A 15539-nucleotide genomic window follows, 5' to 3' on the forward strand; every position below is an offset into this window, starting at 1 on the left:
GCAGCCTTTCTTTAAAGCTGTAGCCAATGAATGAGCTCAGGATGGCTGCTGAGGGGTCATCTGGAGAATCACCAAGCGGGCAGCTGGTCAGGCCTAACCAGCCTGTGGTTTTATCCTCATCTCCCCTCCCACCCTCGAGTTCCTCCCCCTCCTCCCCAAGCTGGTCTCCCAGCCTGGACTGCTTCTCAAAGGCACTTTGGCCCCACTCCCAGCCCTGCCTCTGCCACCTGGGAGCCAGACTCTGATAATCCTTCTTAGTGCCTAAAAATATCCCCAGATTGGAGGGGCAAGTAGAAGACAGCGATCAGGGCTTTGTGCTGACACGGGGAGGGGGAGGATGAGCAGAGCACCCCTGAACTCCGCCCCCCACCCCCCTGCCCTGGCAACACCCAGCAGAGCAGAGCTGTGCACACACGTTTTATTTTAAATCTGGCTGAAAGTGCAGGGCTTGTCTGGGCTGTGCAGGGACGAACAGACACATACACACATACTCACTCACTGCCCCCACAGCCTGGCCTGCTTGGGGTCACCTGACTCCTTCGGCTAGAGGCCCAGGCAGGGAGCACGTGATGGGCTAAGAGGGGGTTATTTGTAGATAACCACAGCCACTCCTGCACCCAGCCCCGGCTCCTCCACTTTGGCCTCTCTGAGCAGGGTCCCTGCGGGGTGCTCACGACCAGAGATGTAGCCAGGCCAGGAGATACCACCTTCAAGGATCCTAAGCGGGGAGGTGTCCCAAGTCCAGGGCTCTGCCTCTCCCCTTCATGCTCTGGCCCTGCTGGTACACCCCCTCCCCCAACTCAATTCACTGCAATGGCTGCTTGGTGGGCTTCCAATTCACCAATCAGATTCCTCCTCCAGGGTCTGCATGTGCTGTGTCCAAAACTCACCAAGCTCACTCCCATCTCAGGACCTTTACATGTGCTATGACCATCTCACCAAGTTCATTCCTGCCTCAGGACCTTTGCACATGCTGTTCTCCCAGGCAACCCCTGTCTATCTCTGTCTCATCATTCACATCTTGCTTCACTGTTACCTCCTTGGAGAATTCTTCTCAGATCACTACCAAAGAAGCCATGATATTATTCCATCTCCTTACCCAATTTTGTTGCTTCAGTCCTGTCATCCCACTTGAACTGTTTTCTTTTTTTTTTAATGCTTACAATTATTTATTTCTTTACTTACTTTTGGCCGTGCTGAGTCTCTGTTGCAGTGTGCAGGCTTCAGTAGTTGCAGCACATGGGCTTAGTTGCCCCATGGCACGTGGGATTTTCCTGGACCAGGTATGGAACCCTGGTCCCTTGCATTGGAAGCATAGAGTCTTAGCCCATGTTCCCTGGAATCCCCAGCCCATTGGCCACCCCTCATCACTACAGCCTGTTTCTCCAGGTTCCCTGGCTGCACCTTCTCAGAATCACCCCTTGGCAATGCAACCCCCTACCACTGCCCCCTCCCCCTAATAAAGTAACCGTCAGGGAGGGCTGTGAGGGTTGATCTGCAGATGCCTGAGGGCTGACTGTGGGACATCCACCATCCTCCTGGAATCTGTTCCCTCCCTCCTACATCCCCTGGAATATCCCAGGTGCTAGAGCCCCCAAGGGCGCCACCCAGTGGCGGCAAAGTCTTTACACAGGTGGTGCCTTTTTCCTTAAGTGCCCTCACCCCTTCACTAGGCACCCCCTTCACTGGGCTCATTTGTACTAGTCTTTAAGACCTGGGTCAGATTAAATTCCCTACTTAAGAGGCCTTCTCTATCCTTCCTACCCTAAGGAAGCAGAGCTCCCTCCCTAGTCCCGCCCACCCCACCAGGGCCTTTCTTCAAAGCTTCTGTTCAGCCCTGGCTGGCCCCAGGGAGCTTAGAGAGCTGAGCCTTCCTACCAGAGAGTGAGGGTCAGACCAGGAAGAGACCTGTGGGGTCCCCAGCATCACCCAGTGTAGGGGTGTGTTGGGAGTTGGTTAGGGTAGTTTCAAGAAGGACGGAGGGAAGAGAGATCAGGTCTCTGGAAGTTTTTGTGGGCAAGTGAGCAGATCCAGCCCCAGAGGCAAGGGGGGTGGGACAGCAGGATCTGATTGTTACCTGCACAGGACTCAGAGAGGTCAAGCAAACTGATGGGCTTGTAAGGAGAGTGCTTGCTGAGTGTGTGCTCAGTCGTGTCTGACTCTTTGTGACCCCATAGACTGTAGCCCTCCAGGTTCCTCTGTCCATGGGATTTCCCAGGCAAGAATACTGGAGCAGGTTGCTATTTCCTTTTCCAGGGGATCTTCCTGACCCAGGAATCGAACCTGCATCTCCTATGTCTCCTGCTCAGGCAATTAGTTAAAAACAAAAACACACAACTCTGGGACTTCCTTGGAGGTCCAGACTCTGTGCTTCCATTGCAGAGAGCATGGGTTTGATCCCTGGTCGGGATCCACATAGATCCCACATGCTATGTGATGCAGCCAAAATTTTTTTTTAAAAACCAAAAACATAACTTTATTGAGTGACACACAAAAACTATGCATGTTTAAAGTGTGTGATTCAATGCATTTGACATATGTATGGACTGATGGAACTCATCACCTGGATCAAGATATCCATCACTATAGGCTTCCCAGGTAGCTTAGTGGGAAAAAATCCGCCTGTCAATGCAGAAGCTGTGGGCCCGATCCCTGGGTCGGGAAGATCTCCTGGAGGAGGAAATGGCAACCCACTCTAGTACACTTGCCTGAAAATATTCATAGCCAGAGGAGCCTGGTAGGCTACAGTCCACAAGATAGCAAAGAGCACACACATATCCATCACTCCCCAAATTTTCTTGCTTCCCTTGGAGTTCCTCCCTCTCTCCCTTCCAGTGAGAACTGGAAGCAACCTGGATGTCCAATGCTGGGGATCAGAAATTCCATCAGAAATTCAGGATTCCATACTATGAAATATTACATAAGCATTTAAAAGGAGGAGGAAGACCAACCTGGAGGTCATGATGCCCAGTGAAATAAACCAATCTCAGAAAGACAGATATTATCTGATTCCACTTACAGGGGGTCCTTAGTTAGAGGAGTCAGATTTATAGAGACAGAAAGTAGAATGATGGGTGCCAGGGGCTAGAGTAGCTGGATGGGGAGTTAAGTGTTCAATGAAAACAGTTTCTGTTTGGAAAATGAATAAGTCATGGAGATGGGTTACATGACAATGTGAATATTGTATAAAATGGTCCAGATGATAATTTTTTTGCTATATGTGGTTTACCACAATTAAAATAATTTTTAATTAAGAAAATGATCAAATTGGGATGAAGAGAGGAGGGAAAGCTATGCTCATGGACTTGGTAGTATCACTGAGTTGAAAAAATGAAAGCAAAATCCAGAGACACTAATGAACTGATATGTAACTCATGTAATGGAAAACCACCAAAAGAGTTCTGTCCTTGGCGTTTATAACAGTGGAGTTAGCTGCATCAGACCAGCCCTCTCGGAGATGATAATGATAAACTCTGGACTGAATGCTAAAAAACTGTTATACCTTGAAGTTTTGGTGTTCCAACATCCTATATGGTATCCATTAGCCACATGTGCTCATTTAACTTCCAATTAATTAAAATTAAAATCTAAAATTCAGTTCCTCAGTTGTATTATGAACATTTCTACACTTAATAGCCACATGTGGCTTGTGGCTACCATATTGGGTAGTGAAAGTATGGAACATTCCCATCATTGCAGAAAATTCTACTGGGCAGTACAGCTCTACAGAGTTACCAAAAATAGGCAAAAGTTGGAGGGGAGTCTCTACCTGTTCTAAGGGAATGGTATGGGGTGAGCTTCCCATTTCTCACTGGAAATAGAAACTGGACTGAAAAATGATAAGACAGAATCCAAAGGGACTATAACAGTTCAACAATGGGGCAGAACACACAGGAAAGGAAAAAGCCAAAAAGCAACAACCAAAAATCAGGTTCAAATTCTATCCAAAATTGCTGTGCAAGTCTCTTGCTAACCCTTGAACCATGTGCAGGGCAGACTTCAACCAGCCTGGGTAAAGCTAAAGAAAAGTAAGATATCACCCTCCTCCCACCCCAGGGGAAAGAGACTTTGGAACTTGAGTTCAGACAGTTTAATTGCCTGTGAAAATTTAAAAAAGGGATGTGGGGAAGAATCAATGTTCTTCAGAGGAACACAACAGAATCCAGAGTGTCTACAAGGTATCTTTCATAATGTCCAGAATACAATCCAAAATTACTTGACATGTGAAGAAACAGGAACACATGACCTATGCCCAAGAAAGAAGGAAATTACTGAGGACCAACCTTGAGATGACCCAGATGTTGGAATGAGCAGATAAGGACTTTGAAGTGGCTATTATAAATATATTCAAGGATGTGAAGGAAAAGTACCTCCTAATGAATGAACAACAACAAAAACCTCAGTAGGGAAGCAGAAATTATAAAAAAAAAAAATGCACCAAATGGAGATTCTAAAACTGAAAAATACAATATTTGAAATAGAAAAATTGACTGTGGACTCAGCCATAAAAAGAATGAAATTTTGCAATTTGCAACAACAGGGATGGACTTGGAGGGTATTATGCTTAGTGAAATAAGTCAGACAGAGAAAGACAAATACTGTATGATATCACTTATATGTGAAATCTAAAAAATAAAATAAGCGGGTGAATATACCACAAAAGAAACAGATCCACAAACTACAGGTTACTGGTAGGAAGAGAGAAGAGGGAGGGGCAAGAGAAGGGTAGGAAATTAAGAGGTACAAGCTATTATATATAAAATAAATAAGCTACAAGGACATATTGTACAACACAGGGAACATAGTAAATATTTTATGATAACAACAAATGGAATACAACCTTTATAAATTGTGAATCACTATACTGTGATTCATATAATATTGAAACATATAATACTGTACATCAACTATATCTTAAAAAATAGATAAAATACAATATACATTGTACAAGAAGAAAAAGAAAGCATTATGTATCCAGAAAAAAAGCCAAAAAAAGTTTTTTGGTGTTTTTTCCCTCCCACTGTGGGCTTGATAGCAGATCGGAGATGGTAAAAAAGACAGCTAACTAATTTGGAGACTGATAATAACAAATACTGAACAGAAGAAGAGAAAAGAAAAAACTAAAGATTGAATAAAAATGTGTATCTAGAAATGGACAGCGGTGGCTGGACAATACTGTGAATATACTTAATGCTACCTAGTCATGCAATTAAAAATGGTTAAAATGGTAAAATGTTTAGCTTGCATGCATTTTACCACAACTTAAAAAAATATATAGTCTCAGTGACCTTGGGACAACATCAAAAGATCCAACACATGTGCAATTGCAGTGCTCTAAAGGATATCGTCCACACTCCGGAGAGGTATTCTATCAGGAAGCTGGGGGATGGGGGGAGCTGGTCCACCTATTTTGTGAGTCACTGATTTTTACAAGAGGTGTATTTCAAGGTGACTTAATCTTTTTTTTTTTAATTGCACAATTCACCTAACATAAAATGTACCATCCTAAAGGCAGTTACTGTTCTCCTGTCACAGATGAACTGACTTATCTACCCAGGGCCACATAGCTGATAACTGACCAGGCTGCATGTGAGCTCAGCCCCGTACCACCCGGTGTTCTAGATGGACATGGGCTCACGGAACATCAGCCCCTGCATTCTTGGAAAACAGGACCTGCTGCCTTTATGCCCACACTTCACCCCATCTACTCTGGGCTTTGCCTGGATCCTCAGTGACTACCCCCTGGCCCACGCCAACCCCAGTGGTCAGTTCTGTCTGTGGATTCCTGACCTCCTAGTGGTGTGTGTTCTTGTTGTTAAGTCATGTCCGGCCCTCTGAGACCCCATGGACTGCAGCACACCAGGCTTATCTGTCCTCCACTATCTCCTGGAGTTTGCTCAAATTCATGTCCATTGAGTCAGTGATGTTATCCACCCATCTCATCCTCTGTCGTCCCTTTCTCCTGCTGCCCTCAATTCTTCCCAGTATCAGGGTCCTTTCCAATGAGTTGGCTCTTTGCATCAGGTGGCCAAAGTATTGGAGCTTCAGCTTCAGTCCTTCCAATGAATATTCTGGACTGATTTCCTTTAGGATTAACTGGTTTGATCTCCTTGCTGTCCAAGGGACTCTCAAGAGTCTTCTGCAGCACCACAATTCAAAAGCATCAATTCCTCCTAGTGGTCTATCTGCCCCTTTTGTCTGTCTCTCCTTCCAAGAACCATGGCATCCTGGCTAATCTAATCCAAGCCGTTTTTCTTCCCCTATGACCCTAAATGAGGCCAGTCCTGAACCCTCTCACACCAGCTTTTCTCCCTGGGAAATCTCACCCCCACTATCAGTGAGCCTGTGCTTTGGTTTTCCAGATTCCTGCAGTTTCCAGGTTTCTCTCCCAATGTCAAAATGGTTAACCCAACAGCGCCTGGCTATGCCTTGCCCAGATATATCTCACTCAACTCATCCTCCACCGTAAGTGTGCTTCTTGGCCAACATCCCACCATGTACCCAGTCTTTGGGGACAAGAATCTGAGAGTCATCTCAGACCCTTCCTCATCACCCCTGCCCCCCACCACCCCAGACACTCAGCTACTCTCCAGGTCCTGCAATTGCATCTGTCTCTCCCGTAATAATCAAGCGAGTTCTTCTCCGCTCAATTCCCACTACCAAGGACCCGTCTCTGATCTCAATTCTCGTGGTTACCTCCACCTTGATCTCTCTGCCTCTGGTATTACTTTTCTTTTTAAAAATGTTATCAATATTTATTTTTATTTATTTATTTGGTTGCACCAGGTCTTAGTTTCCACATGAGGGATCTAGTTCCCTGACCAGGGATCGAACCCTGATCCCCCTTCATTGAGAGTTCAGAATCTTAGTCACTGGACCACCAGGGAAGTCCCCTGCCTCTGGTTTTCCCCAGGCTGCCTCCCTCCATCCACATTGCCTTCCCTGAAAGAGAAAAGCCAGCACTGGAGAGGGTGTGGAGAAAATGGAACCCTTGTACACTGTTGATAGGAATGTAAATTGGTGCAGCCACTGTGGAGAATAGTAGGGAGGTTCCTGAAAAAACTAAAAATAGAGCTCCCATATGACCCAGCAATCCCACTTCTGGGCATGTACCCAGAAAATATGAAAACTTTAATTTGAAAAGATACACACACCCCAGTGTTCACAGCAGCACCATTTGCAAACAAGACATGGAAGCAACCTAGAAGTCCATCAGTAGAGAAATGGATAAAGATGATGTGGTGCATATTAACAATGGAATATTACTCAGCCATAAAGAGAATGAAATAATGCCATGTGCAGTCACATGGAGGGACCTTAGATATCATATTAAATGAAGTCAGTCAAAGACAAATACCATATATCACTTACATGTGGACTCTAAAACAAGGATACAAATGAACTTATTTACAAAACAGAAACAGACTCCCAGGCATAGAAAACAAATTTACAGTTCCCAAAGGGGATAAGGGTGAGGGGAGGAATCAATGAGGAGTTTGAGATTAGCAGATTCAAACTACTATATACAGATAAACGACAAGGACCTACTGGATAGCACAGGGAACTGTATTCAATATCATGTAATAAATTTTAATGGGAAAGGAAAAAAGAGAGCCAGTGTCAGCATCATAAGCAGACAGTGGGCATAAAACAAACACAATGTAAGTAGGATGACATTTGGTCCTGGCAGGTACTGAACTCTAGGGAGCCTGCCAGCCCAGGTCTGAGCCCTCCTGGTTTAAGCATTCAAGCGGAAGTTGGCAAATGTTGTCACCTGGGCCTTAAAGACACAGCAGCAGCAACAGGAGCCTTGGGCCTTGATGTTCCCAGAAGCGAGGTGATTCTCCTGTGAATAGTCCTGTCACGTGGGCTGTCCTTGGGACCTCAGATGACCTGCATCAGGCGAAGTGCCCCAGAGATTAAAACATTACAGAAATTAGATGGTGTATGGGCTTCCCTGGTAGTTTGGTAGTTCAGACAGTAAAGAAATCCGCCTGCAATGCGGGAGACCCAGGTTCAATCCCTGGGTTGGGAAGATCCCCTGGAGAAGGACATGGCCAACCCACTCCAGTATTCTGGTCTGGAGAATCCTAAGGACAGAGGACCCTGGCAGTGTATTTGAATTGAACCCTTCTCAATTAGTACATGTTGTTTCTAAAGTATTCAACAACAGGGAACAGAAGCAAGGAGAAGTGAAATGGAATGCTGCTTTTCTGGTAACAGCATTAAAGTGAGTAACCTAAAGGAGGGCTTCCCAGGTAGCTCAGTGGTAAAGAATCCATCTGCCAATGCAGGCAACCCAGGTTCGATCCCTGGGTCAGGAAGATCCCCTGCAGGAGGACATGGATACCCACTCCAGTATTCTTGCCTGGAAAATCCCATGGACAGAAGAGCCTGGAGGGCTACAGTCCACAGGGTCACAAAGAGTTGGACACAACTGAGCACGCATGCATGAACACAGGCCTGCAGCGCTGTCAGGGTCCCAGGGGAACCAAGGGTTGAGACAGAGGCAAACTGTGAGTTCGGAGGAAAAAACCAGCCTGGGCAGATCCACTTTTGCCAGGTGGCCCCAGGCTAGCAGTGCCTTCAGTGATATAGTCATCACCCCACTGCCTACCTACCCACCCTCCCAGGTAAGGGTGGGGAGCCAAGCTGGGCTTGTGTGAGAAGGCTCACCCTCTGGGTAGGTGGAGGTTCCAAAGCCAAGGGAAGAGTCCCCAGGGGGAGTCTGTGTATGGGCCCTTTAAGACCCAGGGGTGTTTCTGTAACAAGAGTACTTCCTCTTTCCCCACAGCAGTCCCAGAGTCTCACTCTAAAAGCCTTCCCCCACACTGGAGACTGGGCTGCTGGGGGTGGGAAGTCAATCTTCCCTTTGTGCCTGGGGTTATCACCAAGGTCTATATGATTTGGCTCTGGCCTGGCCCCCGCTACCCCGCCAACCTCCTTCAGCCACGAGACTCCATGCTTCTCAGCCTGGAGTCCATGGCCACGATTCCTGAGGTCTGTTCAAATCTCAGAAACATGGCGTTTGTGCTAAGTTGCTCAGTCGTGTCTGACTCTTTGCAACCCCATGGACTGTAGCCCACCAGGCTCCTCTGTCCATGGGATTTTCCAGGCAAGAATACTGGAGTGGGTTGCCATGTCCTCCTAAAAAGTTCGCCTGCCAATGCAGGAGACACAGGTTCGATCCCTGGTCCAGAAAGATACCACATGCCGCAGAACAATGAAGCCCGTGCACCACAACTACAGAGCCTGTGATTTAGAGCCCCTGAGCCACAGCTACTGAAGCCCGAGGGACCTTGAGCCCACCTTTCCCATCAAAGAGAAGCCACCTCAATAAGAAGGCTGCGCACTGCAAGAAGGGTAGTCTCCGCTCGCTGCAACTAGAGAAAAGCCTGTGCAGCAACGAAGACTCAGCGCAGCCAGAAATGAATAAAATAACAAAAAAGGACTGCTCTGAAGAAAGCTGTGGCTGCAAATGTCCATACAGTGATGGTTTCTCACTATTTTTTGACCTATTTCTCGGTAATGTTTGAGCAAGGTATGCAGATGCCTTGTGTGCTTTTTGGACTTCCCAAGGTCCGAAGGCATGACCTTTTCATCGAGTTTTAAAATTTCAGTTGGTTAATTTCACTCAGAGCCTTGACTGAATAGTGTCACTGGTTGAAACGGGTTGAAACAGGCAAGTGTCTGCAGCTATTTGGTTTGTAGACATCACTGCAAGCATCTTCCTGATTTTATCAACTCAAGCACAAAGACTATAGTCCATAGCTGTACCCCTGGAAAAGCTTCTGAAAATCCTTAACCTCGGAGTCAACCTTGGCATACCCAGGACCCACAACTCAGGCTTGCTCTGAGGGCTCTTCGTGTGTGTGCGTGCCAAGTCGCTTCAGTCGTGTCTGACTTTATGTGACCCCATGGACTGTAGCTCACCAAGCTCTCCTGTCCACGGGATTCTCCAGGCAAGAATACTGGAGTGAGTTGCCCGCCCTCGTTCAGGGGAATCTTCCTGACCCAGGGATCGAGCCGGCGTTACTTATGTCTCCTGCATTGGCAGGTGGGTTTTTTCCCACTAGTGCCACCTGGGAAGCCAGGTTCTTAGATCAAATAAATGCATCTTATTCTATAAAACCTCAACACGTGTGTGGAGTCATGTGAATTTGGTTGTGTAGAAAAGGTGACAGTTTCAACATTCAGAGTTACTACTTTGCCAGTGAGAACTACATCAGAGGAAGCAGGTACCGGAGTACAGCCTGATACCTCCTTTAAGAATAGCCTTAAAATCTATAGCCCAGGGACTTCCCTGATAGTCCAGTGGTTAAGACTTTGCCTTCCAACGCAGGGGTTGTGCGTTTCACCCTGGGTCAGGAAACTAAGATCCCACATGCCTCAAGGTCAAAAAAACCAAAATATAAAACAGAAACAATATTGTAATAAATTCAATGAAGATTTTTTAAAATGGTCCACCTCAAAATAAAATAAAACTCTAAAAACAAAAACTGCAGCCCAGAGAGGCCTCTAGGACAAGAGAAAACTTGACACTCAGCAGAAGAGGGGAAACTGGACTTGGACGCCAGAAATTAGCCATTTGGAAGGTAACATACTGATCACATATATCCTAAAGGGTTGTGGCATTTGTCCTGAAGAATGGGTTCCAAAAATTTTTTTTTATCCTAAAATGAAAGATTTGAAACCTACAAAGAGAGGAAAAAAATATGTATATATATAGATAGATACACACACACACACACACACATTACCTTTAAGAGAGACTTGAGCTACCAGAAGTAAAGTAGCCCCCCCTCCTCATTCTTCACACGTTTCTGAAAAATTCTAGGAATACACAGGAAAGTCCTAAGTGTCCCGCCCCAGGGTCTAATTTGCCCCCAACTCCTTCCACTCCCTGGTCAGGCCCCCAGGAAGCTGTGGCTGGTGTCTGGTGCCTGGTGTTTCTGTCATCTCCATTTTGCAGCTGGAGAAACTGAGGCACAGGGGAGGGGACGGGTAGGAAGTGGAGAGTTGGGATTCATTGAAACCTAAGCCTGTCTTCAGGGACTTCCCTGGTGGACCAGTGGTTAAAAATTTGCCTTGCAATGCAATAGCAGATCTGTCCAGGCTGGCTTTTTTTCTCCAAAGCTCGCGGTTTGCCTCTGTCTCAACCCTTGGCTCCTCTGGCCCCCTGACAGGTCTGCAGGCCTGTGTTCATGCATGCATACCTGCTTAGTCGTGTCCAACTCTTTGTGACCTCAGGGTTCGATCCCTGGTCAGGGAACTAAGGGCCCACTGGCAGAGGGCAACTAAGCCCACGCACCACAACCACTGAGCGTCTGAAACTGGAGGGGTTGGTGCACACCCGGGTGAATGGTGAGGGTGGGAAAGGTGAACAGGCGCAGCTGACCAGGTTCACAGGGGGTTTGGGGCGGGACGCCAAACCCTTTCTCCTACACCTGGAAAGGGAGTGACTGTGGGCTGGTGGGGGGGCCACCTGCGTGGGTTTTTGTTGCTCGTCCTCAAGGCTCAGCAGGCCCCTGCCTGCCATCTTCTGTCACCTCCCTGTGAACATGCTGCCCCAACACCCAGCTCTGGCCTCTGCGTCCTTCTCTTCCTCCCTGGCCCCCTTCTCTGCCTCCATTAGCGCCCTCCCCCTTGTTCCTTCCTTCCACTCCCTCCAGCCTTTCCAGGAAGCCTCCCAGGTCATCAGAGGCCCCAGCATGTGCAGAAGGAAGGGGAGAAGCTTTGTTGTTGTTCAGTCGCTCAGCTGTATCTGACTCTGCGACCCCATGGACTGCAGCACGCCAGGCTTTCCTGTGCCTCACTATCTCCCAGAGTTTGCTCAAACTCATGTCCATCGAGTTGGTGATGCCATCCAACCATCTCATCCTCTGTCACCCCCTTCTCCTCTTGCCTTCAATCCTTCCCAGCATCAGCATTGCCCACCAGGAAAGGGCTGGCCTTCTCTTCCTTCCTCCTGCCAGCCTCCTCTGCCTTTGGGGCACACTGTCCACTCCACACAGGGAACAACACACCAAAGCAGATTGCACAGCAGTGGGCCCAGCAACCTCACTCCCCCTTGAGCAGGGACCCACCCAGGGTCTGCAGCTGTTGGGTTGAGGGGCCCTAAGAACCCTCAGTCTTTTCATCTGACACTCTCCCCCTAGCTCATGCTGTTCCAGCCACACGGGCCTCTTTGCTAAACCTCTAACATGCCGGGCTGGGTCCTGCCTCAGGATCTTTGCACATGCTGGTCCCTCTGCCTGAAATGCCCTTCCTCCAGATGTCCGCCTGGCCGGCTCCTTCTCATCCTTCAGGTTTCTCTTGCCCCCTTCCCAGAACATCTGCTCCACCCATGAGCTGGTGGTTGGGGAGGGGGTGGCAAAGAAGCTTCATTTTGTTCCCTGTTAGGCCCCACTGCTTCCCAGCACGCACACTTCATCAGCACGTACTGAATGAATCAATGACAGACGGGGCGGGTGGGAACTGGGGACCAGCACAAGGTAGAAGGGGATCCCCAGGGGCTGGCTGGCAGGGGCTTGACCCCCTCCCCAGACATACTCACGGGGCCCTGAAGCCACATATGATTTGGGAAGCCTAGGAGGATGTGGGGAGAGGGCTGCACTCCTGCTGTTTCAGGGTGGAGACCTGGTGTGACAGAATCATACTGACAAAGGTGTGCATGCATTGCTTCAGTCACATCCAACTCTTTGCGACACTATGGGCTGTAGCCTGCCAGGCTCCTCTGTCCATGGGGATTCCCCAAGCAAGAATACTGGAGTGGGTTGCCATTCCCTTCTCTAGGGGATCTTCCCGACCTAGGGATCAAACCCGCATCTCCTGTGTCTCTTGCTTTGCAGGCGGATTCTTTACTGCTGAGCCACTGGGGAAGTCCAACTTCAAGTCTATCCAGGATCTACTCACTTCTCACTCAACCACACCTCCACCTGGTCCAGCCTCATCATGGTCCGGACCAGTGCAGTCTCTCTCATGCTGATTTTCTGGCTCCATGCCCCCAGCTTCTCCCATTTACCCAAGGTGACTCTCCTCCACATCTCTGTTCACTGGTCTCTCTGCCTGTGAACTCTACTGTTTTAACTAAAAGTTTTAATTTATTTACTTATTTTTGGCTGTGCTGGGTCTCTGTTGCTGTGCACAGGCTTTCTCTAGTTGTGGCACGTGGGCTTCTCATTGCAGTGGCTCCTCTTGCTGCGGACTTTATGGCATGCAGGCTTCAGTAGTCACAGCTCTAGAGTATGGGCTCCTCTGCTGTGGTGCATGGGCCTAGTTGCCCCACAGCACATGGACTCCTCCCTGAAGAGAGATCGAGCCCACATCCCCTGCATTGGCAGGCAGACTCTTAACAACTGGACCTGCAAGGAAGTCCTGCCCATGAACTCTTAACCATCTTTAGTAACCAGGCCAATGGTCACCTCCAACAAGAAGCCTGACTCCTGACCCCTCCCGAGGCTGAGTCAGGTCACTTCTCTGGGCTCCTCCTTCTGCCTCCCCCACCCCCCAAGGCATCCACTCTGCTTTACCAGGTGGTTATTATTACCAGACGGGCATTGCGCTCACCTCTGAGGTGATGACTGCTATTATTCTCAATTTTACAGGTGAGGAAATTGAACCTGAGGCGAAGTCACTAGCCTGGGAGCACTGCATTCAAACTGGCAGGATGAGCTCGGAGGCAGCTTCCAGCAGCCAGAGAGGGGACAGCCTGCAGTGCCCAGATAAGACAGGAGTGTGCCCCCCAGTGCCTGCCTTCCTGTGGGAGTCCCAGGGGCGGTGGGAGGACTGGCCTGCTCCCCACGGCCAACTACAATCATGACAGCAGTTCCTGTGCCCAGTGAGCACTTCACGCTGGGCCAACCAAACACTTTGCATGCCTGACTCACTTGATCTGTTGACGCCTGTGGGTTCTAGAGGTGGACGCACTTATGAGTTCTTCCCATTTCTCAGAGCAAGAAATGGAGGCTCACTGGGCCCTGAACTCCCACCAGGGCTGCAGCCGAGGCATAAGGCTGCCCCTGGGATTAGCCAAACCCCTTTTTATTTCTTAGCTGAGGCTGCCTTTGATTGGAACATCATTCCCAGATACGGGTACTATGGACCCATTTTATAGATGGACAAACTGAAGCCCGGAAAACTTTCTCTAGGGCCCCAAGGCCAATGCAATGACCAAGGCTCCCTCCCAGCTGGAAATAGGTGAGCGAGAAGGCCAGGCTAGGAAGGTTCCGACTGCCTCCTCCCTGCAGCCTGGCTGGGGCCTCAGGGACCCAGGTATGCTGAGTGAGGTTCCAGGAACTCCCATCACTGCCAAGTTTATTCATAGCAGCTGCTCCTGGAAGGGGCTTCCCATGTGGCTCAGTGGTAAAGAATCCACCTGCCAATGCAGGACACATGGGTTCAATTCCTGAGTCGGGAAGATTCCATGGAGAAGGGAATGGCAACCCACTCCAGTATTATTGCCTGGAAAATTCCATGAACAGAGGAGCCTGGCGAGCTATGGTCCATGGGGTGGCAGAGTCAGACACAACTGAGCACATACACATGCTCCTGGAAGGGGGCTGAGTTGAGGCTGGGAACTCTGGGGGCTTCAAAGACACCTCTGCACTCCAGAATTTCTATTTCAAGTGGCCCCACACGACAGATCCAGGCTGCCCCCTTGCACTCAGTCGCCTTGGACCTGGCCTGGGTTCCCAGTGGTGTCTTCAGGACATCCCCCCTCGGGTGGCATCTCAGGTTTTTCAAATCAGTCTGAGTCATAACAGCCTCACACCCCCTGACCTGCTTCTCCCTCGGTTTCCCCATCCTTCCACACTCCCAGCTGCCCACACCAGAAATCTCTTCCATGCCCCTTTCTTCTGCCCCTCTTCTGAGCAGGCAGGGAATGCAGGCGAAGTCCCTCTGCCAAAGAAGAACCCCAAACCGCCCACTTTCCATCTCCCCCTTCCTGTCGGGTCCAAACCAACAGTCTCCTCCTCCCATCTCTTTTTTGGGGGCAGAGTAGCTGCTGGGATCTTTTTAAGACACAGCTGGACCCGGTCACTCACTTTGTCCTAAGCCTCCGTGGTCCCCACAGACCTGAGAACGGAATCCACACACTGCTCGTTATCTTCGTGGCCCGAGGCCAAAGTCTTCGCACCTCAGATACCCGGCTCACTGAACTTGAGCCACGCTCGCCTCTTTTCCGCTCTGCAGACACGCCAATTTGGGCCCTGCCTCATAATCTTCTGCTGTTTTCTGGGCCTAAAAACCCCTCGCTGTCTGGTTCTCTCAGGCCCGGCTGACACCTTTTCCGAGAATTCCTCCGTGACCCTAGCCCATCTCCTAGAGGTGTGGTCTTCTCCGCACTGTGCATGGACTGGCATAATCCGTGTCTGTTTACGCGGGTCCTAGCAGTCTACGCGGCCGGGCTACGGGCTCTGAGGCTAGGGCCCCGGCTGCATCCCCAGCAGGTATAGATTCTCTGGTGACCGACCGACAGACCCCCGCATCGCGCTCCTCTCGTTCACACATTCCGGACTCCCCACGACCCCCGCCCC

At 49.2% G+C, this 15539-nt stretch overlaps 2 protein-coding genes across 2 annotated transcripts in view; one reads left to right on the plus strand and one right to left on the minus strand.

Annotated features, from left to right (window-relative positions):
- CERS4 (ceramide synthase 4) overlaps positions 1–15539 on the minus strand; it is a 35398-nt gene that overhangs the window by 19413 nt on the left and 446 nt on the right. Inside the window, exon 2 of the mRNA XM_010828270.1 lies at positions 7775–7893. The gene's annotated coding sequence lies outside the window, so the exon portion shown is untranslated. The remainder of the gene's footprint in view (positions 1–7774; positions 7894–15539) is intronic.
- Positions 5317–15539, plus strand: part of FBN3 (fibrillin 3) — a 128390-nt gene continuing 118167 nt past the window's right edge. Inside the window, exons 1-4 of the mRNA XM_010828478.1 lie at positions 5317–5412; positions 5623–5764; positions 13536–13607; positions 15331–15452. Of these exons, the coding sequence (XP_010826780.1) occupies positions 5317–5412; positions 5623–5764; positions 13536–13607; positions 15331–15452 (432 nt within the window). The remainder of the gene's footprint in view (positions 5413–5622; positions 5765–13535; positions 13608–15330; positions 15453–15539) is intronic.

This window comes from Bison bison, unplaced genomic scaffold (assembly GCF_000754665.1).
Source record: "Bison bison bison isolate TAMUID 2011002044 unplaced genomic scaffold, Bison_UMD1.0 scf7180017864492, whole genome shotgun sequence".
Lineage (NCBI taxonomy): Eukaryota > Metazoa > Chordata > Mammalia > Artiodactyla > Bovidae > Bison > Bison bison.